At 47.7% G+C, this 27,519-nt stretch overlaps 1 protein-coding gene across 1 annotated transcript in view; it reads right to left on the reverse strand.

Moving 5' to 3' along the window:
- Positions 1–2,431: 2,431 nt before the first annotated feature.
- The window catches only part of TNFRSF8 (TNF receptor superfamily member 8), a gene marked incomplete at both ends in the record, with an annotated part of 39,408 nt that continues 14,320 nt past the window's right edge, over positions 2,432–27,519 (reverse strand). Inside the window, 11 exons of the mRNA XM_080921839.1 lie at positions 2,432–2,676; positions 6,710–6,920; positions 9,613–9,638; positions 16,823–16,876; positions 17,004–17,102; positions 19,579–19,676; positions 19,969–20,059; positions 21,802–21,962; positions 22,285–22,375; positions 24,426–24,557; positions 26,091–26,207. Of these exons, the coding sequence (XP_080777965.1) occupies positions 2,432–2,676; positions 6,710–6,920; positions 9,613–9,638; positions 16,823–16,876; positions 17,004–17,102; positions 19,579–19,676; positions 19,969–20,059; positions 21,802–21,962; positions 22,285–22,375; positions 24,426–24,557; positions 26,091–26,207 (1,325 nt within the window). The remainder of the gene's footprint in view (positions 2,677–6,709; positions 6,921–9,612; positions 9,639–16,822; positions 16,877–17,003; positions 17,103–19,578; positions 19,677–19,968; positions 20,060–21,801; positions 21,963–22,284; positions 22,376–24,425; positions 24,558–26,090; positions 26,208–27,519) is intronic.

Raw genomic sequence — 27,519 nt, forward strand, 5'->3', positions numbered from 1 at the left:
GATGGCCAAGACACAGTCCTCGAAGACTGACTATTGGGAAGGAAGTCAAGAGGGAGAGGGGGGCAGCTCAGGGGACAGCCTTCTTGTCCCATCGAAGAGATCAGTGCCACGTCCTGGAGATTCTACCCGACTGCCTTGGAAAGCAACGCCATCAAAGAACTAGACACCAACTGCAGACAACTGTTCAGGAAGTGATGGGGGCAGGGTCCCTCACCACATAGGTCAGCCCTCTTGAGAACAGGTGCCTGATTCTTCACTGTTCTGAACACCAGAACAGCTAGAGGCGGGAAGGAAGAGCTCTGGCTCCTTGCCTGCCTGCATGGTTTAGTGTCAGGTTGAAGGTGAGGTACCTGTATGGGCTACAGTAATGGAGTGGACAGGTGCCAGAGAGGGGGAACTCTGGGCTGGCTGCATGTAGCTGGAGCTCTACCCTGCTCTGTGTGCAGGGTGGTGGAACCTCCCCTGCTCAGCCATAGAAGACCTAGGTTCCACAGACCCCTGGCTCCTCCAGCCACATGGAGTTTCCTCTTTTCTGAAGTTGCATGGCCCAAACCTACATGTGGGAAGAAAGCCCTGGAGAGGCCCAGGATTCATCCTATAAATACCAAAGGCAGTCTTGTGGGCAGAGACCCTTTATTCCCAGCATCCTTGGGGGACAGGCTTTGAACAGGGAAGAAGAGACTGCCCAGATGTACAAGGACACATAGCTGGTCACAACCCTTGGCTGTGAGTGCCATGAACACAGAGAAGAGCCCTGCCCAGGAGAGAGTAGACCAGACCCCTGCCAGCCTTCTTATTCAGGGCCTCCCACTATTAATCTCTGTGATCACTCTTCAGTCTCACACATCTTTTTTTTTTTTTTTTTTTTTTTAACAAGCCCTTAGGGATTTTTAGAGGGACAAAAATTGTGTGAAAAGATACTTTGCAAGGAAATATGCCACTTTGTTGAAATATGTGGCAGGCTGGCATAGTGGCTCAAGCCTATGATTCCTCAGGAAGTTAAGACAGGCAGGTCACAGGTTCAGGGTCAGCCTGGGCTACATATCAAGTTTGAATCTATCCTAGGACACAGAACAAGATCCTATCTTAGGAAAAAATATAAAGTTGGGCAATATTTTCCAAAAGTGTGGCATCCATGTGGTCATTATGACATGGCTTTGGGGTCACTGTGTATGCCCACATATTCCCTGTGTCCTTGCACAAGACAAATGGGCAACTATCCAGCCCCCACACATCCTTTCTGGCCAGTATCCAGACTGTGGTACAAGGCCTCTGATGGTACTCAGCTGCTCCAACTTTTCCCCATAGATTCAGGCAGTTTCAGAAACTCCCCTCGTGATTCTTGATAGGGTCCCAACTTCCTCCTGACAGCAAACACTGAGTAAACAGAATTCTCCCTGCCTGGCCCAAGGGTAAGTCCAGAGTCCCCAGGCTGCCACAGAACAGATGTGTCATCCAGTTGGCGGCTTGTTTGTTACAGAAGTACGTACGTGCCAGGGAGTGAGCCAGGCCGGGAGTGACAGCAGCTTTGGTGCTTAGTATGAAATGCTAGGCTGGGGTTGACCAGCCCTGAAATTTTTTTTTTTTTTTTTTTTTTTTTTTTTTTTGGCATGCACATGGTCATAGGTTCAATTCTCAGTACCTCAAAAGGGAAAACAAAACATTAAAAGTAGAATTTCAGGTGTGTTCGTCAGCACTGCCTCCTCATAGTGCACGCGCAAGGTCTGAAGCAGGGTGAGCAGCAGGGTGCCTTCAAGGATAGGCTCCAACCTGCTATGCATTGGGCCTGATCCTGGTGGCTTAGGGACAATGCCTCTCTTCTTTTCCAGGGTGGAACAGATCAAGGCAGAAAGTGTGAAGGACCCCCAGGACTATGGTACTCCCATCTCCCTGTGAGAGGAAGTCCGTGGGCAAAGTAGGGTCTTGAGCAGCACTGATTGGGTGAGGTCACTGCAGCTGCTGAGGGGGTCCAAAGAACAGGGAGGCCATGCCAGAGGGGTCTCATTTTGCCCTCCCCGTATGATGGGTACAGGCTACCATTGTGCCAGTGATGAAGAGCGTCCACCCTTTAACTTCCCTCTGTCTCAGGAGTAGAAGCAATTAGATGCTGGTTATGTTTCAGGGAGCCATGTGTGGAGCTGGAAGCTTGTCACTCAAGCCATCACTTGAGACCCAAGGAGAGAAGGCAGGGCACAGGGGTGTGGGCAAGGAGGCTTGGAACCAGCCTGTGGCCTCTCTGCCAAAGAGATATCAGTGTGGTGGTGAGTGCCCACTGCTGGAGCCCAGGGGTCAGCACTCTTGGTAACAGCTGAAGGCTTCATTCTGGGCTACCCTGATGATGGGGCTTCAGTGAGCCATGGGAGCTTCCCAGGTGTTAACTCGATCTTCAGGGTACACCCAGCTGCTCTCTAGCCCCAGCTAACATTGGGTGTCACTTCTCAGAGACAGTCGTGGGCCCATGGTCCTCTTTTCCTCCTTCCTCCACCGAGAACATGACCTCAGTGCAGCTGCCCAGAGGTGGTTCTGTCTCTTGCTCCGGGTAATGGGGGGCATGGTCCACTTCTAGTTCAGCTTCTAACTCGGACTCCATAGACCCAGCTGGAGCCCGGCCCTCGGGGACTTCAGTCTTCACAGAGCCCACAATCACTGTGTCGGCTTTCATGATGTAGATTTTCTCTGCAAGGCAAAAAGATAGGTGAGAGAGGAGAGACCAGAACCTCGGCCCGCATCCACCTCATCTGCTGGGTGACTTTGGACTGATACCACAGCCTCTCTGTTACACGAAGAGGTATTGATGGTGCTGCCCATGGTTTCTTAGGCATGTCATCAGAGATGAGCAAGGAAGGACAGAATGCAGTCAGTCCGGGAAATAGCAGGTAAAGAAAAACAGGGTAGTAAGAACACTAGGAGACACAGCAGAGCCACACATGTCCCTGGCTCTCCCACAAATAGCCCCTCACCATCACCATCACTAATCTAATCTTCTGCATAGCTCCAGGTCAGCAGGGAAGGTTAGGAGACACCGCCAAAGATACATCACCTGGCTGCCCTTTCCACTTGCATCCACATACCTAAAACAAACAGCCTGGTGACCAGTGTGCCCCTGCTTGCCTGGAACAGATAGGTCCTAGGTCCCAGGTCCCAGGAGCTCCATCAGTCCAAGCAAACTTGGTTGATTGGCCATGTTCTTCAGAAACCTGGGTCGTGATGACATGCCACAGCAGATAGGAGCTCCATATTTCTATGTGCCAGAAGGCAGGTGGATCATGGGTGTCAAGTGGATGGATAACCCAGTCCCCTAGCACTACTACACGCTACAGTCCTCAACACGGGCTGATGCTGGGGGTTGCTAGAATGGCCTTCCATGCAGGGAGTCAGGGAGCCTTGGGGAAACAAAGTCACCAGAATAATTGGCTCTGTTCACTGGGCAAAACACCTATGGCCTCAAGCTGGGGGCTGCACCACCCTGCCTGATCCTGCAAGGGATTCTGCAGATGGAATGAGGAAGCTCAAAAGGGAACTTAAGAGTGGGGGTGGGTAGATGCAGGCGGCACATGGACCCCTGCCTCTGGGTTACACCCTCAGATTTCAGGAAGCCCATAAGATTCTCAGGCGCCCTGGCATGTCCGAGAGCATTGCACCATGCCAGCTCTTCTATTTTGGTTTCTCACACACCCAGGAAAGAGAGAAGTGTAAGAAACAAGAGGAGGGAAGGGCAAGAGAAAAGGCTGAACTGTGTGTCCTGTGGGTTTCATAGCTGAGAGCAGGGTCTCAGGCCCCACCCCTCATCCTCCATCAAGACTTGCTGGGACTTTCATCTGAGGGGCTAGCAAAAGATGAAAGCCAGGCTCAGTCTGGTAGCACAAACCTATGAGTTTGGAGAAACTAAGGCAAGAAGATGACATGTTCAAATCTAGCTTGGGCTACAAAGTGAGTGAGTTCAAGCCAGCTTGGGTAACTCAGTAAGTATCTGATTCAAGAAAAAACAAAAAAAGGGGAGCTGGGGACACGTGCAGAATTGCAAGCTAGTCATATTAAAAACTACAAGACCTGAGGGTCAGAAGTTCAAGATCATCCTTGGCTGCAAAGCAAGTTTAAGGTTGGCCTGGGCTAAATGAGACCCTGTTTTAAAAAAAAACCAAAAGCAATCAAACAAAACAAAACATCAACCCATAAAACAGAACAAAGGCTGGGGAGATAGCCTAACAGGAAAAGTGCTGGTTATACAAGCATGAAGACCAGAGTTCAGATCCCCAACAACTAAATAAATACTGAATGGGTGTGGCAGCAGCCTGTATCCCCAGCATATGGGAGGCAGAGACAGGGGACCCCTGAGCAAAATGGCTAGCCACATTAACTGCATCAGTGAGCTGTGGATCCAAGTGAGAGACTCCTGCAAGATGTAAGGTGGAGTGTAATCAGGATAACTAAGTCAACCTCTGGCCTCTGCACACATGCATGCATACACACATGTGCACATGCACATGCATGTACATACATACTCAAACACGCCCCACACACAATTCTTAAATTTAAATATTAAAGTATGAAACAAACAAAGGTGGGTGGGATATAACTCAGTAACAGAATCCTCCTCCCTTAGCATGTCAAAGGCACCAGATTCAATCCCTGTTACTAAAAGGGACAGATGGGACCAGATGTCAGGCACTAGGGTCACTTACAAACAGGCTATTGTAGGAGGGTGGTCCGGACGCTGCCTTATTCAAATGCTAAATACTGACCCCCAGGAGATCCTCGGAGATAAGGAGGTCCTCATGAATACCAAATGATGCTATGTAACCTTGCTCCCCGAGTTAATTGGTCAATAAAAAGCTAAAGCCTGTGATTGGGCAATAGGTAGAAGTAGGTGGGTTTTCAGTTACCTGGTTGGGGTTTGCAGGTAGAGAGAGGGAAGAAAAAAGGACACAGAGGATGGAGAAGACCACCGTGAGAGGACACGGACCATGAGTGCATGGCCAGGAAAAAACAGCAAGTTACAAGAGACAGATAGCTGGAAGATAAGTTAGAATCACTCCCAGTCTGCCCCAATCTAGGCTTCTGGCGGGCAAATAAGATACCTGGATTGTGTGTCTTTTACATGGGTTAGCTAAAATACTTGATTTTAGCTATGAGAGAGACTCACACACTTGAAGGAGAGTCCCACAGGTTGCCCTCTCATCCCCACACTCACGCAGTGGCATACACATGAAATAAATATATGAGATGAATGTATTTCAAGTCTGCTCAAGAAGTGAAGGTATTTGAAAAGACCTAAGTTTGATCCCTGGGACCCGAATGGTAGAACTGACTCATGCAAGTGGTTCTTTGACCTCTATATGCACATTTGCCCCCCCACCAATCAATCAATCAATCAATAAATGAGAGGGGGGAGGCATTGGATAGTAATGGGGGGGAGGGTGTTGTGAAGGCAGAAGAAACCAAGGCCAGAGACAGTCTACTGCTCTCTCCTGCCTATGGGTCCTGATCCTCTTGGTTTATCATCGAAAGCTGCCTATCCCCAGCTGCTTTGACTCCACCCCAACCCCATCTCCAGAGGAAATACACTAATCAAATTAATGTAAGGAGAGGGAAAGGGAACACAGCCAGAGAAGGAGGAAGCTCAAACCCATTTGTCCTTGTAGGAAACTGAACAGGGAGGCTGCTCTTCTGCTGTGACAGTAAGAGAACAAATGAGTCAGCTGAGCTCTGGTGTCCCAGAGGACCTCTTAAAACCTTCCCCTAGCAGCCCTTCCCTATCCCCAGCCCTTGCCACCTCCCTCCCAGAACAGGCTCTGGCCTTGTTTCCAGCTTCCAAGCCCTTCAGTCATCTTGGATTCAAATACCATTAGGACTCCTCCTTGGGAAACCGAAGGAAGCTTTGGCAGTGTTTTCCCAAACACATTCTTTTCAAATGGAACGTAACCGAAAGAAAGCCGTAACTACAAACATTTCTTTGAGACAAAGACAGCTCTAGAGCTCTCCTCCCTATGGACTGGCAGGGAAATGTGAAGAACCCTCACCAGCGCCCTTCTAGCACCAGGTCAGAGCCAGCAACACTCTAGTGAGCACCTGCCCTGGAGAGCTGGGGGCTGGGACACTCCCAGAGAAGCTCAGCAGAGACCATTGCCTTGTTCAGAGTAGACAGTTCCCGATGTTTTCCTGACTAGAGGGCAGCAGAGAGAAGAAATGCTGGAGGGTCAGGCTTCCACTGAGACCCATGAGTGAGATGAACAAAATTCAGTGTCACAGGGCCCAGCAGATGTCCCGCTTAGTCTCCTCAATTCAATAAGAAAACTCACCCCATGCCCTCTACCCCAAGCCTCAGTTTCCCCAGCCACGAAAGAGGGTAAAGTCATTATTCCCAGAAGTTGTGACAGACACGAAGAGATGTTGTAGATTAAGTGTCTGACGTCACTGGCCTTCCTTCCTTCCTTCCAAGCCTTCTGGCTCTGTATTAGGCCAGCGGGGAAAGATTCTTTCTCTTTAAAAATGACAAACACTGTGCTCATCACCCATGCATGCCTTCTTAGTGAATGTCCCTAGCAGTCCCCATGAAGTGACACTGTGGCCTTCTTCCTTGACAGAAGCTTGACCTGGGGCAGAGTGAATGGTAACAAGGGATGCATACCTCCCCAAACCCCATTCAGAGCTCAGCAGCAATCTCCCCTCTGTCCACTTGATTAGACCAGGATCTCCCAACAGGACTCACCGATCCTATTGTTGGTGTGTTCCGTGGACACCCGGGGCTCGGGAGGTTCCCTGGGAGAGAAAGGATTCCCAGATGCGCTGTCATCCAGCAGCGGCAGGCTCTCCAGGCAGGCAGCCCCAACAGTGGCACAAGTCTCTACAGCTGGGGGACTCACTGGACTCAACTTGTGTCCAGCACTGGGATCTGTCACTGACCCACTTCTCTGCAGCTGCTGTGAACAGGAGCAAGGGCTGAGTCAGGGCTCTTCCGACTCCAGGCTTGGGAAGCCAATGAAAATGTTTAACACTCTTTAAAGCTGCTACAAGCTACCTGATAGCATAAGGCACCTGTGTAGCATACCCAAGAATATCCAGGGCTTTTTTGTGTGTTTGTTTGTTTGTTTGTTCTGTTTTGTTTTGCTTGTGTGTGTGTTGTATTGTGCTTTTGTTTGCTTGTTTTTTAATTGAGATAATATCTCTCCAGAGAGTCCTTGCTGATCTGGAATTTAATATATAAACCAGTCTGGCCCAGGAACTCACAGAGATTTACCTGTTTCTACATCTCGTGTGCTGGTATTAGAGGTGTACACCCAATTATTCGTTTTGTCTTTGTGACAGACTCTGTAGCCCAGGCTGGCCTCAAACTTGATATGTAGCTAAGGATGACCCAGAACCTCTGATTCTTCTTTCATTTTCCCAGCACTGAGATTACGGGAGCGTGTTACAGTACCCAGTGTATGCAAGGCTATGCACAGGGTTTTCTGCTTAACACCGAAGCACTCTACCCACTGAGCCACACTCTCAATTCATGTTGCCTTCACTCTGTGCTGAGCAACAGTCAGTCTTCCACACCCTCTTGCTACGTCCGGGCTGGTCCTAAGAGTGACGTGCCATTCTCACAATCACACTGCATGGTTATGCTATTAGCACCTGCACAACTGGGATGGAGAAATCCACACCTGGCGGAGTGGAGTAACTAGGCCAGGGTCATATAAACAGACAGTAAGTTTCTAGCCAAGGATCTACCTGCTGGAGTCTCCTCCAGCCTCACCAACTCCTGGTGCCTCTTCATTTCCAACTTGTTGGAGAGAAGTCTTTAACCATATACATTAAAGAGAGAGAGAGAGACAGAGAGAGAGAGACAGAGAGAGAGAGACAGAGAGAGAAAGAGAGAGAGAGAGAGAGAGAGAGAGACAGAGAGAGAGAGAGAGAGAGAGAGAGAGAGAGAGAGAGAGAGAGAGAGCCACATCTTTAACAAATGTGTTGTTTTTTGGTTTCTCACATTTAAGAGTACAAAGAGAAATGAGATGCCTGGTGTGTGACATTTACCTGTGGCCCTCAAAAAGACCCAGCGTGAGAGATCCAGAGAACAAATCTATGGAATCTTGATTATTCTTTTACAATAATTTGAAGGTCAGGACTAGGGATATAGCTCAGGATTGTAGGGTTTGCCTAGCACTCCAATTTGATTTCTGGGACGCAACCCCCCTCTCCGCTCCCCACACTATTTTATCCAGGCATGGTGCATGCCTCTAATCCTAACACTTGCTGAAGGAAGGAGGATCAGAAGCTCAAGGCCATCCTCAGCTACATAATGAATTTATAGCCAGCCTGGGCTATGTGAGATCTTGTTTCAAAAATAAGGAAATATGGGGCTGGAAACATGACTCTGTGGTTGAGGTCACTGGCTGCTCCTCCTCCAGAGAATCAGGATTTGGTTTCCAGCACCCACATAGCGACTCACAACCATTGTAACTCCAGTTCCAGGACATTTGATGCCTTTTTCTTATTCCTGCAGGTACCAGGCACATATGCAGGCATACACAGAAGAAATCACCTATACACATAAGATTAAAAAAAAAAAGAGTAAATCGAGAAAAAAGTAGTTGTTACGAAAGCAAGCAAGCACGCCAGAAAGAGAGAGAGATAAAAAAGTGATAAGCAATTTGTTCAGTCAGGGAAAAAGAGCCAAACATGTGTGAGCCAAAAGTACCAAGCATGTGGCCACAGGCAGGTGCCTCATCTCAAAGCCCGCAACTCCCTCCCTCAGCTTGGCTCCATCATCACATGTCCCCTGGGAGCCAGACACAGGGCAGGTCTCCAGCACAAGCCTAAAGAGGACTCAGCAAATGTGTAGCCTCCCCAAAGACCTGAACCTGGCATGCGTGGAACCCTCTGTAAGAGACAATGCATGTGTTCCCACTCTTGCCCCTCAAGAGCCAGCTAGGGGCCCAGGGCTAAGGACGAAGGCCCAGCTCCAGCTCTGAACTCCCACAATGCAGGCTGGGATTACGGAGCCACCAACTTTGTAATCCCTGGCTTGTCTGATTGCCACTTCCTCTTTTACCAAAATGTGACAAGAGTAGCAACTCCCGAGAGTCAGAAGGACTCTCCGGGATCACATCTAGAAAGCACAAAGGTGTCCAGCAAGCCAGAAGTAGTGGATTCACATTTCGAGGTCAGCATGGGCTGCAGAGAAAAAGCTGGAGGAGACAGCGGAGGAGACAGCACACGTGCCTAGCACATGGTAAATGCTCAGTACATACAGCTAACTTCGGAAGTGTATGCTGCAGATATCTATGATCCAGCTTGGCCGACAAGACTCCCAGAGGAAAGAAGAGAGCCTCTAATTGGTACCTCAAAGTGGCCCAAATCAAGCTGTTGTCTACAATCCTTGCTGGAAATCCCCTGGGGCTGAGCCAGGAGCTGAAGTTTGCTGTGGGGTGGAGTCCTCTCTCTCTAGTTGAACCGTACCATGGGGCCCCAGGCCAACACCCTGGGTACTTGGCTCCTTGACTGGGAACCCTGGGTGCCAGGGAAGAGGATAGCCCTTCTGTGGTCCTGGAAGCCCTGAACCCACAGATGTGTAAGGAAAGTAGTCAAACAAAAGGGCAGAGTGGGGTGAATGCTGGAGATGGCACTTACAGTTAGCTTTTCAGTAGGACAGGCATCTGTTTAAAAAAAAAAAAAAGTAGTAATGTCACCAAAGACAGTCTGACATCCCGCTACCAGTCCCCATCTGGTAACAGATAGCACCCTGGGGTCTCGGGGGGCTGAGCTTTGCCCTCCCCAGGGCTCAAGCCCCCTCGGCTGGTAGTAGACAATTTCAGGACGTGTCCCTGTCATGCCTGAAGCCAACCTCTGAGGCAGGGCCTCAGCTGGGGCCCCCTATCCACAAGCCTAGACCCCAACCGTTCTACAGGACACTCCTGTCTGCCTCATTTCTCTTTGTACCACCAATCTGAGGGTTCTGTGGATGTCTGGACCATAATACTCAGAACACAATCCTTCTCTGCCCACCTCAACCCCTGCCATTGACCCCAGTATCCTTCTGTCTTAAATAGAAGTCAGGTACCCACACACATGATGACATTTTATAATAGCTCATCAGTTACCTGAGAAAGGAGGAGGTAGCCACGTAGTATCAAGTCCAACCTAACCCAAGCTAGCCCACACCCACTATGGACTATAATGTAGGGGGACAGAGCTATTACTAATGGCCAGAAGGTCAGTTAGGAACTCTACAATGCCATTCAGGTTCACATTGATAAGGCAAGTATGCCAAGAAAAGCCAGCATGCCCAGTGAGCTGCTTCTAGAACATGCTTTCTGGCTTAGCAGCTTGACCCTGAGTCCTAATTGATGTATTCACAGCAGATTAACCAACAATGACCAAACCAAAGTTTGGTATGGTAGGTAAATGAACTAGAGTGGTGCCCAGTCAGATTAGCAAATGTGTGTTGCTTACAGAACCTGGCAACCACCATCCCCAGCAGTCACTTCAGGAAGTTGTGGCTTGTTTTCTTGAGGTGGCCACTAACCACCAAGGCCAAGCCATTGACACTTCAGGTACTCTCTGGCTTGAGACACAGAGGGTTTGGGATACACACAGACACATTGACATACAGACACACACACACAGAGACACACACATACACACATACATACAGGAGCCCAGGAGCGTTTGCATGTTTTATTATGTTATATGTGTGAATGTTTTGCCTGCATGTGTGTTTGTGTACCACATTCATGTCTAGGACCCATAGAAATCAAAAGAGAGTATCAGACACCCTGGAACTTGTGTTACAGACAACTGTGAGCCACAATTTGGGTGCTAGGAATTGAACCTGAGCCCTCTAGAAGAGCAGCCAATGCCCCTAAGCACTGAGCCATCTTTTCAGCCCATGATTTGCTCATTTTATTTGTCTGCTTTTTGTCTTGTGAGACAAGGCCTAAGTGGTCATTTTAAAAGGGATATCAGTGAAACTAAATCTTTGTCCTTTGGAAACAACCTTGAGTTTTGCAATCAGCCAACCGACATGTGGTGCCAAGACATTGTGGGAGCCTGGAGAAGACAAAAAAAAGTGTGTGCCAAAGAAGCAAGAGAACAAAATCTGTCTTGAAAAAGAAGCAGGTAGGCCAGAGGCTGAAACACTGTTAAGTAGGCACCATCTCTTTACAGAGCCTTTTGGCTAAAACCCTTGCAACCTTTGAATCAGGGCCCCTCCCCACCCCATATGGCCACACCCTCAGGAAGTCACACAAATGAAAACAAATGCAGGAGTGTTTATGATCACTTCCAGATTGGAAAGATGCCAAGTGCCAAACAATAGTGACGCTGAACCATTCATCACAATACTTCATTGGAGGGAAACTGGCTCTATTTCCTCTAAGATTCAGCCTTTTCATCTGGGAAATGGGACAGACTTGGCTAACTCTGAATGGGGTTTACGAAGACAGAGTAGAGATCTCAAAACAGCAAGTGGGGCAGGGGGTGAGGGTCAGGGACAGATTAATAGGAAAACTGTTGTCTCTCATGTGTGAAGGCCAGGACTCTATTCACCACATAAATGTGGCCATTCTCTCTCTCTCTCTCTCTCTCTCTCTCTCTCTCTCTCTCTCACTCCCTCTTCCTTCTTCTTCTCTCTCTCTCCTCCTCCTCTTCCTCCTCTTCTTTCTCTCTCATACACTCACAGTAGGATTTCTGTGATAAGCCTCCTGGGAACAGGGTGTGATGAACATGGCTCTGTGCTTTGAGGTTCTCCTCCGCCAAATCCAGAGCCCTGGTCTTGTACAAAAGAATTTTAGACAAATCCTAACAGGGAGAATCCTGCAAAATGCCTGACCAGTGCTGTCAAAGGTCATTTAGATCAAAAAGAAGTCTGGAAAGCTGTCACGGGGGAACTTAAGAAGATGCCTGGCTTAATGTAAGAAGGGTCCCCAGCACCTTAAGAAAAAAAACAAGTAAATAAATAATAATAATAATCAAATGTGCCTTTTGTTGTTTAATCACAATATATTGAGGCTGAAGAGGTGGCTGAGATTTTAAGAGGACTGGCTGCTCTTCAGGAGGATCTGGATTCAGTTCCCAGCATCCACATGGTGGCTCACAACCTCTGTAACTTGAATTTCAAGGGATCCAGTGCCCTCTTCTGGCCTCAGTGGGCATCATGCTTATGGTATAGTAACAGACATGCAAATGCTCAGACAAGTTCAAGGCCACTGTTTGAGGGGAGGAGGAAAACATTGGCCTCGAACTTGTCTGAGGAGGACCCTGAACTCCTGGGATTCCAGGTGTGTGCCACTGCACTATTGTGTGGTACTGATGATTGTCCCCTTTTCTGGGGCCTTTCCAGGCTATCTTTCCACCCAGAGAGCCCATCGATTAAGTCTGTTAGGTCTCTAATTGCAAACTTCTCCCTTGGGGGGCTGTCCTGCCTCTTGCGGCTCTGTGATGGGAATGACTGCACAGTGTCAGAGATGGAAGGAACAGATTCCTTTTATCCTAAAATTCTTCTAAAGAGTGAAGTCTCATTAGAATCTAATCCAAGCTAAATCATTGCCAAGGGGCCGAGGACCCCCCATAAGAAGCCCTGGGTGCTAATGGAGAAGGAAAATATAGGCTCTAACTCTCAGAAACAGGCACGTACTAACATCAAGGTAAAAAAAAAATGCAGAATTTAAAGCTGGGTGGTGGTGGCACAGGCCTTTGATCCCAGTGCTACAGAAGCACGGGCAGGCTCATTGGTGAATTTAAGGCCAGTTTGGTCTAAAAAATCAAGTTCCGGGACATCGAGGGCTACTCAGAAAAACCCTGTCTTGAAAAGCCAAACAGTAAATTAATTGCATTTAAAAAAAAAAATAGATGGCAGAATCTAGAGGGCTCCAGCATCTGCCAACAACCTGGCTTCATACAGCCTGTGAATTCTCTAAGACCCAAAGTAGAACTTGCCAAGGGCAGAGTTCAGATTGCCTAAGGCTCTTCCCCTAAAGCTATTGCGTTAGCCTGCTTATCCTCATTTGTTGGTTTCCTTGCTTTTTTGGAATAATTACAATCTTCTTGTAAATCTGTCTTGTACCCCAGGGCCCAAGTCCAGAACGAATTGTACAGTAGTGGCCTCGGGCTCAGTTGTATGCTCGCTGAGCTGTTCTGGAGGCAAGCTGGGAGATGTGGGTGTCAGAAATTTAAAGCTCACTTCCTTCTACCCCTGAACTTTCCCTATCAGTCCCGTGGCTGAGCTGTGGGAGGCAGGACAGTTCTGAGATAGAAGTTTGTAAATAGGCTCTCTAGGTGGAGAGATAGCCTGCAAAAAGGTCCATCCCCAGCACCTCAAAATAGCATGTTGGTACACATCTGGAGTTCCAGTGCATGTGAAGTAGCGGCAGTTGGATCTCTGAGTACTTGTGCCAGCCAGGGTTACATAATGTGAACATGTTTCAAAAAACAATCAGACAAAAACAGAAAACCACAAACAACAACAACAACAACACACACACACAGACACACACATACACACACACACACACACACACACACACCAAGGCTTATCTCAGCTACAGGACATATTTGAGGACATCTGAGCTACATGAGAACCTGCCTCAGGGAATCAAAAACAAAAGCAAAAATGTATTCCCCAACACTAAAGGATCCTAAGGGATTCCTGCTACCCAACTCTGGGACAGTGACTAAGAATCTGCTACAGTGATGGCAACTTTAAAATAATTTAAAAAACCTATGAATGCACACAGATACACATACACTAACAAGGAAACAAACCTCGATGACAAGCACAATGGGTTACTGACAAGTCTCAAAGCCCTCCTTTACCAGTCATTACCAAGGCATTGCCAACCTAGCTGATGGGTTGGCGAGAGTGCTCCAGACACAGAGCACCAGGAAAGTGACAGATGAAAGCGTGGCAGGAATCTCCCCAAAGTTCTCAGTATCAAAGACTGACTGTCCAAGTCCATTCTCATTAAAATACTAGAGGTCAGGACCCAAGATCAGAACCACAGACAGGACCAACTCATGACTCTACCTAGTGTGAAGGCTTTGATACCCAAGGAAGAGTCTGGAAACTAACCTAGATGAGAGGGGAACCAAAGACCTGGCTACCAATGGCAGCAAGGGATCCAAGCCAATGACACTATGTAATTGGAACACATCAAAAAACCCAGTCTGGCCAGATATGATGGTGTATCTAGTTCCAGCATTTGGGAGGCAGAGGCAGGTGGGTCTATATGTTTGAGGCTGGTCTGTTCTACAGAGTGAGTTTGAGGACAGCCAGGGATACACAGAGAAATCCTGTCTTAAAAAAAAAAAAAAAAGGAAGGAAAGAAGGAAAGGAGGGAGGGAGGAAGGGAAAGGGAAGGGGGAGGGGAGGTGGGGAAGAAAGGGGAGGGGAGAAGGGAAGGGGAGGGGAAGGGGAGGGGAAGAGGAGAGGAAAGAGAAAAGAAGGGAAGGGAAGGGAAGTGGAAGGGGAGGGGAGAGGAGGGGAGGGGAGGCGAGGGGAGAGGAGAAGAGCGGAGAGGGGTGAAGAGAAGAGAAGAGAAGAGAAGAGAAGAGAAGAGAAGAGAAGAGAAGAGAAGAGAAGAGAAGAGAAGAGAAGGGGGAAAAAACCAACCTAGTCTGGGCCTGAGCACTAATTGGTGGTGATGGAGTAGGCTGAATTCTTTGATTCTGATGGTCTTACTGCAGTGCCCTGGTTATTATGAACTGCACAGGGAGGTACTCAAGCATTATAAGAAATCGAGTCTGGTAGGTTACTCCAAAAACTGTTTTGGAAAACGTCAGTTTCTGTACCATTTGCAACTTCTGGAAATCTGTAACTGTATCAGAGCAAAACAATCCTTTCCATCTTCCATCTTCCTGCCATAACAGCAAGTAGGGCTGCCATGCTTACTCAGGCAGGGGTGGTGTGCACCTTTAATCCCAGCACTTGGGAGGCAGAAGCAGGTGGATTTCTTCGAATTCAAGGCCAACGTGGTCTATGAAGTGAGTCCTTGGACAGTTAGGGGTACGCAGAGAAACTCTGCCTCAAAAAAACAAAACAAGACAAACAACAACAAAATCCCCCCAAAAATGCATTCTTCTATGTTCTATATTCTAGCTTAAGAAGACTCTAGCCAGGGTCCTAGCACCCACATCAAGCCATTCATAACCACCTGTAACTCCCATTCACACCCACACACCCACACCTGCCCCTGCACATACATCGTTGAAAATAATTTAAAAAAAATAAATAAAGTCAAGGGTTTCTCGAGCTTTCAGAAATGAAGGGCTGAGGGGAAGGACTGAAGGCCTGGAGTGTGGCTCATTGAAGCGTGCTTGCCAAGCATATATGAAGCCAGTATATATGAACTGACATATTCAATCCCCAGCCGAGCGTAAACTGGGCATGACAGTACAACATCTGACTGTCATCTCAGCACGTAAAAGCCGAAGACAGGCGGATTGGACGTTCAAGATCATTTTCAGCAGTGTAGCGAGTTTGAGGCCAGCCTGTCTCAAAGTCGATTAATTAAATATAGAATAAAATGATGGGCCAAATGCCTGGGGACTTTCTGGGTTCTGTCACAGCTGAGGAGGGGTACACCCTGGCATCTGGCGGGTTGCTAAAACATCTTACAGTGCCCAGCACAAGCTGCCTGCTGACAAATCTCAACGGTTCATGGAAACTCCAGTGACAGTAACAAGTCCCCATCTTGCTGTCTGCTCAGCACGTGACCTTTGCCAACTGACCTCATCTTCCTGTGCCTCACACCGCCATATGAGCAATGAATAGAGTGGTAGGTGCTGAAAAGGTCACCCCAGGGTCAAATGAGATGATGCCTGGCTTTGCAAAGGTACCAAGGACACCTGCAGAAATGTCAGGTCAATTCAGGTGATGGGTGGCAGACACCTCACTACACCTGCACAGACCATAGGTCCCTGCTACGGACCACTATGGGAACAAGAGTCTTCACTTCAGAGGAGTGAGTGGGGCCAGAGCACAGATGCCTGTCTGCTCTTACCAGCCGTCATACTCATCTGGAAGTCTGAAAGATCTAGAACAAACAAAGCCTGTGCTGAAGATGTTTTCATGAGGACAGCAAGAAATGTATAAATACTCCTTTACCAGCCACTGCTCCAGAACGGACCCACTACCCAGGCCATACCCACACTGCTCAGGACCACCCTGCCTAAGCCATGCCTACCCTACCCAGACTATATCCACTCTACCCAGGCTACGCCAACCTTGCCAAAGTCATGCCTACCCTGCTCATGCCCACACTGCCCAGGTCATAACTATTCTTGCCTATAATATAGTCATCTGGACCCTGTGTGCTCACCCAGGTGAGTATTTCCTCTCACCCAGCCCTAGAAACCCAAGCATTAAGGGACCCAGGGGAAGCTAGAGGTCCAAAACTAGTCTCAGACACAATACCAAGGCCAGTCTCACTCAGTTCCCTGCAAGCCTAGCTTCTTTGTGTTCTCTCTCTCTCTCTCTCTCTCTCTCTCTCTCTCATGCTATAATAAGACTGTTCTCACGAATGTTTGGAGAGAAAAAAAAAATTAACTGACGGCAATGGAAACTCTAATACTAGAAAAATGTCAAGAAAGCAAACAGCGGTTTCATTAAGCCCTGCTCGACAGCTCATGGAAACAAGCTTGAAACTATCAAAACACAAAAACCCCCTTGCTTGGGGAGCGCTTAGGAGGTATGAGCATGTACTTATGAAACTTCTCCAATTCAAAACACCCTATGCTGGACATTTTTTTTTTTTTTTTTTTTTGTATGAGTTGGCCCAGGCCCCAGGCCCTACACTAATCATGCTCCTGGACCAGACAGCCCTTCGCACGGCCGGATACTTACCCGCGTGCTCCATCTTGGGCTGGAAGGTATGTGTTAGGTAGTTCAGGTGAAACTCTGCAAAGACAGCAGAATCGGGGGGCTTAGGGAGTGAGCAGGTAGGGAAGGAAAAGACAGAGCAAGCCCAGGCCAGGCCAGCCTAATGCAACCATTTTCCCCAGGACTCTAAAACACATATACTTACTCTGCTGGATCTGCCTCCTGCAGGCCTTCCAATAACACAGGAGGAAGGAGCCGGAGCCAACCAACAGCACCACCATGGCCACCCAGAAGAGCATGGGCCCTGAAACACAGTACTACCCTGTACTCTGTGCATAGCTAGGAGCCAGGGCCCTTCCCTGGACCACACAGCACAGCCCTAGGTGCAGCCCACTTCTTACTTCTGGGACATGGATTCCACTGAGGTGAGCAACTCCTAGACCTTCCCAAAACTGAGACCATCTGATTCAGCCCTTACCTTACCTCTCTCTCACTTGGCTCCAGGAAGTTATCTGGCAACTCAGAGAGTAAGAGAAACAAACCAAAGAGGATGAGAAATTGAGACATCAAGAATCAGAATGAGTTGTGTATAGCTGCATGCTTATAATCCCAGCACAAGGGAGGCAGAGGTAGACCAGTTAGCCTGATCTACAACAGCTAGTTCCAGGCTAGCCAGGGCTTGCATAGTGAAACCTCATATAAAAACAAAACAAAACAAAATCCAAAAACAAAAGCAACAAAACAAAATTAGAAGTTTGAGTGCTGTGGCTAATTGGGATAAGGAGGGCAAAGGCTGGTTAGGAACACTGAGATCATCAGCTTCTGAAGGTTCTGTAGGTCAGCTCTGCACAGAGCATTTTCAGCCATTAAAACAAAGAGGACTTGTGGGATGGCTCAGTGGGGAAATTGCATGCTGCAAGCCTAAGGACCCGAGTTAAATGTCCAGAACCCACAGAAAGGTGGAAGGAAAGAAGTCTACAGAAGCTGCCCTCTAACTTCCACACATGCACCATGGCATACATGCATACACTAACACCATACACATAGGAATGAATGAATATTTCTTTAAAGCCAAAGGAGGAAGACTGAAGCTTGTCCAAAGTCAACCCAAGAGTCACCACCCATGCCAGGTGACTTCAGATCAACACACACACACACACACACACAAAACAATGTATATTAAACCTAGTCTAGCCCAAGCCCATGCATTTACACAATCTGCCCTTACACAGACTACTCTGATTATTTTAATTATTTAATTTCTGTTTGGGTACATGTCTCAGGTGTTACTGCTCAAGTATATTTTGTTTGTTATTATTGGGACAAGATCTAGGGTAGCTTCAAATTTGTTGTGTAGCCAATGATGACTGTGATCTCAGGATTACCTACCTCCACCTCCTCTGTGCTGAGATCATAGGTGTGTACTACCACACTGGTTTATGTGGCTCTGGGAATGGAGTCTAGGCTCTTTGGTGTGCTAGGCAAGCACTCTACCAAGTAAGTCACAGCCACCAGCCCTCAAAGATTTTTCTATGGCACGCTGAGAGCTGTTATCTTGAGAACTAGTGCCACCTCGTGTCCAAAACTAGTACTGCTAGTCCTAAAACCAATTGCCTGGCGTTAACTTCATTAGCGTGAACAGCAACTGCTTTGATTCTGCTCTGGTAGTGTGAAAACCATACTTAATCTATATAAGCTGAGAACCCTGAGTGCTGATTTGCTATCCATTTTACATCAGAGGAAACTGAGGATGAAATCTTTCAGTCTTTCAGTAAGTTATTCAACTTCTTTCTTCCTTCCCTTCCTTTTTTTTTTTTTTTCCTATTTGGATTTTCAAGACTGGTTTCTCTGTGTAGCCCTGGCTGTCCTGGAATTCACTCTGCAGACCAAACTGGCCTCAAACTCAGAGATCCACCTACCTCTGCCTCTGCCTCAGCCTCTGCCTCCCAAATTCTGGGATTAAAGGTGTGTTCCACTGCCACCCAGCGAATTCTTTTCAAACAGGGTCTCATGTAGCCCAGACTGGCCTTCAACTTGCTATATAACAGACTGTGACCTTTAACAACTATAAGACAGGGTCTCCCTATATAGCCCCGACTGACCTGGGACCTGAGATATAGACTTAGTTGGCTCTGAACTTAGAAAGATGTGCCTGCCTCTGCCACCTAAGAGCTAGAATTGAAAGAATTTTCTTCGTGTGTGTGTGTGTGTGTGTGTGTGTGTGTGTGTGTGTGTGTATGTGTGTGTGTGTGTGTTCACAGAACAACTCTGTAGGATCCACTCTGTCCTTCTGCCTCTACAACGTTTCTCTGGATCAAACTCAGGTCATTGGGCAGGGCAAATAGCAAGTAGTCATCTCACTGGGCCAATCATGAACTCTTCCTATGTCTACCTCTCAGCCCCGGCTTTTATAGACATACTCTAAGCCCCACAAATACCCTGGAAGGGATCAAACCCAGGGTTGTTGGACATTCTAGGTAAATATTCAGCCAACAAAGCCACGCCCCCAGCCTCACAACTGAATTTTGGGTAGCAATTATAAGTCATCAGAATGAAGTCATGAAAAAAAAAAGAAAGAAAGAAAGAAAGAAAGAAAGAAAGAAAGAAAGAAAGAAAAGTCCTGTCCCAAGGATGAAATAGTATTAGGAAAAGTGAGAGCCACAGGCTCAGTTCTAGAAACCAGAAAGTTGGGATTGATCTTTATTTCTACAACCACCTGAGGCCAAAGCTCTGGAAGGAAACCCTGCCACCCTTTGCTTTGGACAGTGAGTGATCAGTACCTGGATCCAGAAATGGTGTTCTTGTGGGCAAGGGAGAGATAGGCTGCCTCCTGCTGCTAGTCTGGTCATCTACCAAGAGGCTTAGGGTGGAGACAGTGCTAGATCAAAGGAAACAGGACAAGGGTGACAGTCACCATCGACATGTAAGAAGGGCGTGTCTAATGAAGGATGATTCTTTCTCTAGAGAGGTAGAGACAACGCCTGGGAACCCAGAAGATCTGCACAGTCTTGTCAGGCATTGCGAGGCAGGTATTTAACTCTAGACCCTCTGACTTTACAATCCTGTCATGGTGAGACAGGCATAGCCATGTTCCTCCCCAAACCCACCAAAGACCTCTAGGTCTGATACCCCTGCAGGTGTGACCCTGACTTCCCTGGGTTAGGAGTCACCTGGCAGGCTCCTCGATGTTTTCTGAGGTGCTGATATCAGGGAGTGTCCCCGGAGGTAGAAGCTCCAAGGTCACATTCTTCTCTGCATTACCTATAGGGATGATGGTATATTAGAATCAGAGCAGAGAGTTTGAATATCCCATCTGCAGTGGGGGACAGAGGGAGGCAGTTGGGACGTAGTGGGAAGTAGTGAGTGGGGATCTTCCGTAACACACAGTTCCTGGCTATAGGTGACAAAGACTGTCAGGGTTGTGCTCTAAGACATCAAGCTGGAGAGGCTGTGGTACCATGGGATGGTGTCCAGCAGCTTCTGCTTTTATTTAAAAGAAGCTAAAGGCCAGCAAGACGGCTCAGCTGGGAAAGACCTTAGGTGACTAAGGTGATGACATTAGTTGGGTTTCTGGGACCCACATGGTAGAAGGACAGAACCAACTAATTGATATCCACAAGTGATTGTCTGACCCTATTGTGCATGTGTCATGTATGCACACACACACACACACACACACACACACACACACACATGTGCACACAGGTGAATATCCCAGGTGTCCATCATGCTACTGGGAGGCAATGGAGCTTCAGATCCTGGAGCCCAGAGGAAGGGAGAAAGGTCATCAGGAGCATGTCCATGAGAGAGACCCTACCTTTCCTTCTCTCTGTGCATCCTGGCCACCATGAGGTGAGCAACTTCTATGGAGATGAGCTGCCTCAGAACTAAGCAGCTATAGATGAAAAAAAAAAAAAAATCTCCCCAACCAAAAACTAAAAAAAACCCTCTCCCTTGTAAAGCTGCCTAGAGACAGTGTTCCATTCACAGAGAGGGAAAACACACTGAGAGGGATTACATTTAAAAATCAACTGATTCTCTACACTGGTGGCATGAAGTTATAGGCTGCTGTTTGTATGTGTTTGGTTGGTCCGGTAGGTGAGTGGTTGAGATGGGATAGCCCTGGGTGTCCTGAAACACTCAGTAGACCAGGCTATCCTTAAACTCTACCTGCCCTTGCCAGGATTAAAGGCATGCATCACCAGACCTAGCAAAGTTACAGCTTCATTTGGTTTGAATTATTTTTTTAAAGAAAAAACAAAAACTCAGCCAGACATGGTGGGAAGGGTACACCTTTAATCAAAAGGGGAAAAAATGCCCCACAGGATTGCTTGTCCATAGGCTAATAAGGTAGGGACATTTTCTCAATTGAGGCTCCCTCTTTTCAAATGACTATAGCTTGTATCAAGTAGACATAAAAACCTCTGACCTCCTTAGTATACACACATAGATATACACGCTCTCTTTCTCTCTCACACATACATACACACAGAGAGAGAGAAAGAGAGAGAGAGAGAGAGAGAGAGAGAGAGAGAGAGAGAGAGAGAGAGTTATTATGCACTAGTATTCCCAAGCCCCAAAGTGGAAACACTCCAAACCTCCAAGAGTTGCTTGGACAAGCCAAGCATAGTGAATCTATATAGCACAAGCTGTTCGCTTTCTCAGAAGGGTGAAACGGCAGCTGGGTCCTCAGCTATGAGAGCCATGAGGACCTTTAGGGGCCATGGGAGCCATGGCCTGACCCTGCCTGTTCTGACACAAGCACCCGGAGACCAGAGCAGGAACACATAGCACCTGGCATCCAGGCACTCAGAAATCCTGGGAATAAAGTAGCCCTTTCAGGACCTATGGCCCTTGAGCCCCAACCTTAGGAACTGCACCCTGGAGATGCTCTTCTGTTCCTACTGCGCAAGGCTGCAGCTCAAGGTCCTCTGCATACCTGGATCCCCTTATCAGACAGCATCCCCTCCCGGGAGACTGCCACAGTTTCAAGTAAACAGTACCTGGATCTGGACTGGGCTCCCTTGCCTTGGAAGAGAAAGACTCTGGAAGTTTCACCAGCTCTGTAGCATCTTCCTGCACAGCGACCCCCTTTGGCAGCAAGCTTCTCACACTGTCATTGGCTGGGGATTCTAGAATAGGTATGGCCCGAGGAGTGGCATGGCTGGAGAAGAAGCCAGACATATGTCTGATGACGCCATAAACCAGGGAGGTCTGGGTTTGGGGATTAGTGTCAATGGAGAAAGGCTCCTGCCTCAGCCCCTATTCACCCTGCAATGAGCCGAGAGCAAGAGCCTAGTTTCTTAGACCTGGGTCTCTAATGGCACACAAAGCAGGGACCCGGATGACCGGTGAGCTTGGCAGAGAGCCACCCTAGGGTCCTGCCAGCCTGGGCTAATCCCGCCCATGTGCCCTGTGTGTCATTGAGACAAAGTATCTCATCCAAAGATCACCTGGAGAGGAACAGAAAGGAGGCCAGGAGTCACCTAGTAAGTGTCTTGCAGTCATCTGGATTGGAGCAGTTGGGGCCAGATCCTGGGGAAGACAGCTCACAGGTAGTGTCCTTCTCTGTTGTGCCTGCAAAGGAGACAGCAATGGCTTCAGAACAGACACTGAGGGGCCCAGAGTCCCCAGGAGCATAACTGTCACCACCACATGCAGAGTGATGGATGGAGTACTAGGAGAACATAGTGGTTATCCAAAGACAGAGATGCTGGCTTACCCGGAATCTGCTCATTCTGGAGTGAGGAGAATCTATCCCTTCACTTGGCTTGGCCAGTGATGCTCACAGATGCTCACACTCACATACAGAAACACACATACACACACTGACACACACACACACGCATACACACAGACACATACAGTGCTCACCAGACATACATATGTACAGACACACATATATACAGAGGCACATATATACAGAGACACATATATAGAGATACATATATACAGGGACACACAGGGAGACATATACAGTAACACACACAGACACAGACACACACACAGACATACAATATAGACACACATAAATAGACACAGATACACACAAACACACACAAGGAGACAAATGCATGCATAGAGTGACACACAGACATATGACAGACATGTACAAATAAATAGACACATACAACACATACACACACAGAGACACATACACATAGAGACACAGAGACACAAGCACAGACATACACAAATAAATACACACAAACACACAGAGACACACAGTCACACACAAACAGGCACACATAGACACAAATACACACAAATATACACAGAAACACATACACATACAGACACACAGTCACAGACAAGCACACATAGACACAGATACACTCACACACAGAGACACACACAGACACAACCACAAACATACACAAATAAATACACGCACACAAACACAAACACACACAAACACACAAACACACACACACACACACACACACACACACACACGTGCCCATGCATGCATGCATGCATGATCTGTGTCAGCTGGTAATCTATGTAATTATAGTGAGACACACTGCATTCACGCTTAATATGTTAGGTCTTTGTAACCCACCGAGCATTATACACAGGACATCTTAACTTAGACCTGCCACATTTTAAGCATTTTTTTTTTTTTTTTTTTTTTTTTTTTGGACAGGTCACTAGCAGGGCTTCAGAGACAGGCCTCTGTTGCCCCCATGTGGCAGTCTTGGGAACTCCATCCAGACAGTCTGGCCCTGGATAGCTGGAAGACTGAGGATCTGCTGTCTGACTCTAAGTCACATCTCAGTGACTTCACCCCAGCTCAGTCCTCAGACAGGGACAATTCCCACAGTACAGAGCATTCTGTGATGCAGGCATTCGGGAAAACAAACAAACAAACAAACAAACATGAAGCCAGGAACCACAAATGCCAAGGACATGGGTTAGAGAAAAAGGTCCCCACCAGGCCTGCAATTTTCACTGCTCACCATCCGTCTGTCCTACCAGGAGCTTATGTGATTGTGATTGTGATGTCCTTTCTGCACCCTGACCTCCATGTCTCCTTTCTAGAAAGCACACCAGCACTCCCTTTTTGAGAAAAGAGTCTCATTATGCAACTCAGCTTAGCCTCTTAAACGCTAGTTTTAATGATGAGGATCCATGGTTGTTATAGCTCTTCCTCTGGCCATGAACCCCTCCCTCATATTTCCAAAAACTTAGAAGCTTGAAGATAGTAAGGCTTGATGTCACATGGTAAACTGGAAGAAAGAAAACCTGAAACACTAAGCAATTCTCGGCTTAACTCTGTTGTCCAGTGTCTCTGCACCTCACTGTCCTATAAAATGTCTAATTCTGAAGCAGGGAAGACAGCACTAATTTGTCGGAAAACTTCCAGGGCAGAGATTTGAGCCACCAGAGAACTGTCCCTGACGCCAAGCTTCACATGGGCCCACAGCCTCCTCTAACTGGGCCTGGGCCTCCGCCAGTAGAGGATCTCTGCGGCAGAAACTCCGGATGTTGGACAATCACGGCATGGGGAGAGAGGTTTTGACCTGTGTGTCCTTCAGTGGTGGGAGGATCAGTAGCTGATGCATGTATGTAGTAGTATGGCAGGTAGAACAGTAGCTGAGAAGGAGCTGTGGGTAGGGACACTCACCTGAGAACTTGACAACATTCCCTTCAGAACAGCGGGCACAGGAATTGACAGCTGGCGTGGAGCAGTACGTGCCGGGCTGACACTCACAGACTCGAGGAGAGTTCCCAGAACATGGAGCCTTCTCCACGAGGCCTGAGGGACACAGAGAAGGTTATGGAAAGGAAGAGGGAAGCCAAGGGTGTGGATCCATGGTAAACAGGGACCATCTTGGATGAAGGTAATAGGCCACATGACACCCTGTCAGACTGACCAGCTCCTCCTCAGTTCTGATGGGTATGAAAGGGCGGTGTGAGGGGAACCTTCACCTCCAGCCCATATACCTGCACGCTACTACAGAGATTATGAACAAATAAATGTGGGGCTGGGGAGATGGCTTAGTGGGTAAAGCAGTTGTTCTTTGAGCATAAGGTCCTGAGTTCATATCAGCTACTGGCCTCCACATACACATACAACACACGTGTGTGCATATGTACACACACACACACAGATATATATTTCCAGGATATGGAAGAAACTGAAGTACATGTCACTATGTGACAAGCCATTCTGGAAAGGCTTTACACTGTGATTTCTTGCAAAAGATGAGGTTTTAACTATAAAGGCAGGAGAGCCATCAATGGTAGCCATAGTGAGGAGAATGGAAGGGTAAACTACAGACGTCTTGGGAGTTTTAGAAAGAGCACTGTATGTTCTGGGCACAGACACACTGTCTGTGGCCAAATCCCGTACCATGTGCACCCCAGCTGAATCAGAGTGAGGAATGAACTCGGCAATGCATATCCACACTAGCTCACGCCTGTGCTGGAGTCTGACTCTAAAAAGGTCTCCTCTGAGGGGATGGCTGTGGGGTAAACCACTTTCTGTGTAAGCATAGGACTTGAGTTTCATCTCCAGAACCCATGTTTAAAAGCCGGTGGGGGTTTGGAGAGATGGCTCAGTGGCTAAGAGTCTGCTTGCCTAGCATGATCAAAGTCCTAAGTCCTATGCTCAGCACTGCATAAACTAGGCAAGGAGTGCATACCTGTGATCTCAGTACTCGACATGGAAACAGAAGGACACACACACGGGGGGGGGGGGAGTTAGGAAGAGAATACAACCTTTAGAAAAAGCTTTGCATTCAATACACAAAATACACATTTTTAAAAAGACACCGAAAGCTTTTATAAAACTATAATTATTAGGTTTTGAGAAAAGTCTCAGCACATCTTTCAACCTAATCATCCCCACAAATCCGCACAAAAAAAAAAAAAAAAAAAAAAAAAAAAAAATCAAAAGAAAATGCCTAAGCAATTACTATTAGAAGAACCTATTTCAAGAACTCTTCTGGAAGCATCCCCTTCTTTGTTAAGAAAGGATGCAGGTCTTGGTGCTGGGCAGTGCTCGGATTGCTCTGGTAAGGCGCTTCACATTATGAGTCTTCAGATTCCCCACTACAGAAATGGGTTAAGAAAAGGGCCCTTCGCGGGGCCATTGTGAAGGTGCCGGTTCCCCCTCCAGGGAGTACAGTTGGTCTTTCTGAAAAGTATGGATGCAAAAGATGGATGCTGATATCAATATTCAAATCCAGAAAGGTAAACTGAGGCAGCAGGAGACCAGATCTCGATACTTTCTGCCTCTCAGATTCCCCTCTGAGACACCTTACTGAGAGAGAGAACAGGTTCTCACCTGGCAAACAGGTCACACAGGCTGTGCATTTCCCATCTTCATTGATGTAGTAGTCAGGATCACACTGCTTCCTGCAGTGGGCAGGGCCCTGTGGACATGGCTGTGTTGGAAACAATCCTGGGGAAAGCAGCAGAGAAATTTTAGGCTAGGTCACCTCAGTAACAGGCTGGCCTTCCACACTTGACCTCTCTCATACTTAAACCCCACTCATCTCTGCTTTAAACCACAGTTGCACCAGGCATGCTTGTGTTATAGATGGAGGCATGGGCCTCCATGGAGGTCACTGGGAACAAAAGGTATGGGGACGATCTGCCATTTCTGGGCTCCCACCTGACAATCTGGGGCCTTAGACCATCACAATGACCCCATTCACACTAATGATATGATCTGTTTCTCCTAGAGTGGACAAGAGTGAAGGGTCACTGAAGGTCAGCAAGCACAGGCTTAACACTGGCTGTCACTCTCAGCAGAGGATTCTTGGAGGGAACTGAGGGGACAGTGGGGAATTAAGACCATGAAGATACTGACTCAAGCTAACTGAGAGGCCCTGGAATCACCCAGCAACACCCCTCCCACTCTTTGAGGACAGGGGGTGCAGGATTTTGACACCAAGGTGAGGGATACATGGTATCTGCCAGGTTTTGTCTGCTCTGCCAGAGCCTGCCATGTTTGTTTGGTCAGGTTTCACACTGTTTTGCCACAGATGGAGCACATGACCCGGGTGGGCTAATCAGAGCATTTCAGATTACCTCAGATTTCAGAGCATCACCTCCGAATAGGCATGTGACAGCAACAGGCCAATCAGAGCATACTATTTTTCTCACATCTTGATTGATTCAACATGGGCACATGGCCTTCAGACAGACCACCAACCAATAAGCCCCATCTCTTGAATGATGCTCTGGCTTTTACTACTGAATTTCTGGTTCAAAGAGGCGGGCTTGGTGGCATATTCCTTTGATCACAACTGGGAGTTAAATCTCAGTATCTAAATTTCCTAAAATACTCCAGACTCTCCAGAATGGCTGTCTCTGTTTCCAACAACCATTAAGTCTCCTGTTGTAGGTCCTGGCTTCTATTTGGTGAACCGATGTTCTGATGACTCATGAATAGAAGACGGAGAGACACCAGGGCCGTCACCATCCCCCATCGTGAACAAGGCCTGGGGTCAAGAACACCAAGGATAGTGGAAGGACTCAGAGCTGAGCTCAGGCTAAGCTTATTAGCAGGTGATTGTGGACCACATTCAAGTTCCCTCTCTGGGCTCCTATGGGGTTCAAGCTCTAATCCCGGTCAAGAGCCAGGCCGGCCTGAACCATAAGTGCTGTTGTTGATTTCATGATGCGGCCGTGAGCTTGTCACCACAGGTATGTAAGTAGAGAACTGGGTAGTGGCTGTCAGGAGGTGGTCTCCTAGGTGAGGAGAGGCA

The sequence above is a fragment of the Micromys minutus genome (assembly GCF_963924665.1).
Source record: "Micromys minutus genome assembly, chromosome: 9".
Lineage (NCBI taxonomy): Eukaryota > Metazoa > Chordata > Mammalia > Rodentia > Muridae > Micromys > Micromys minutus.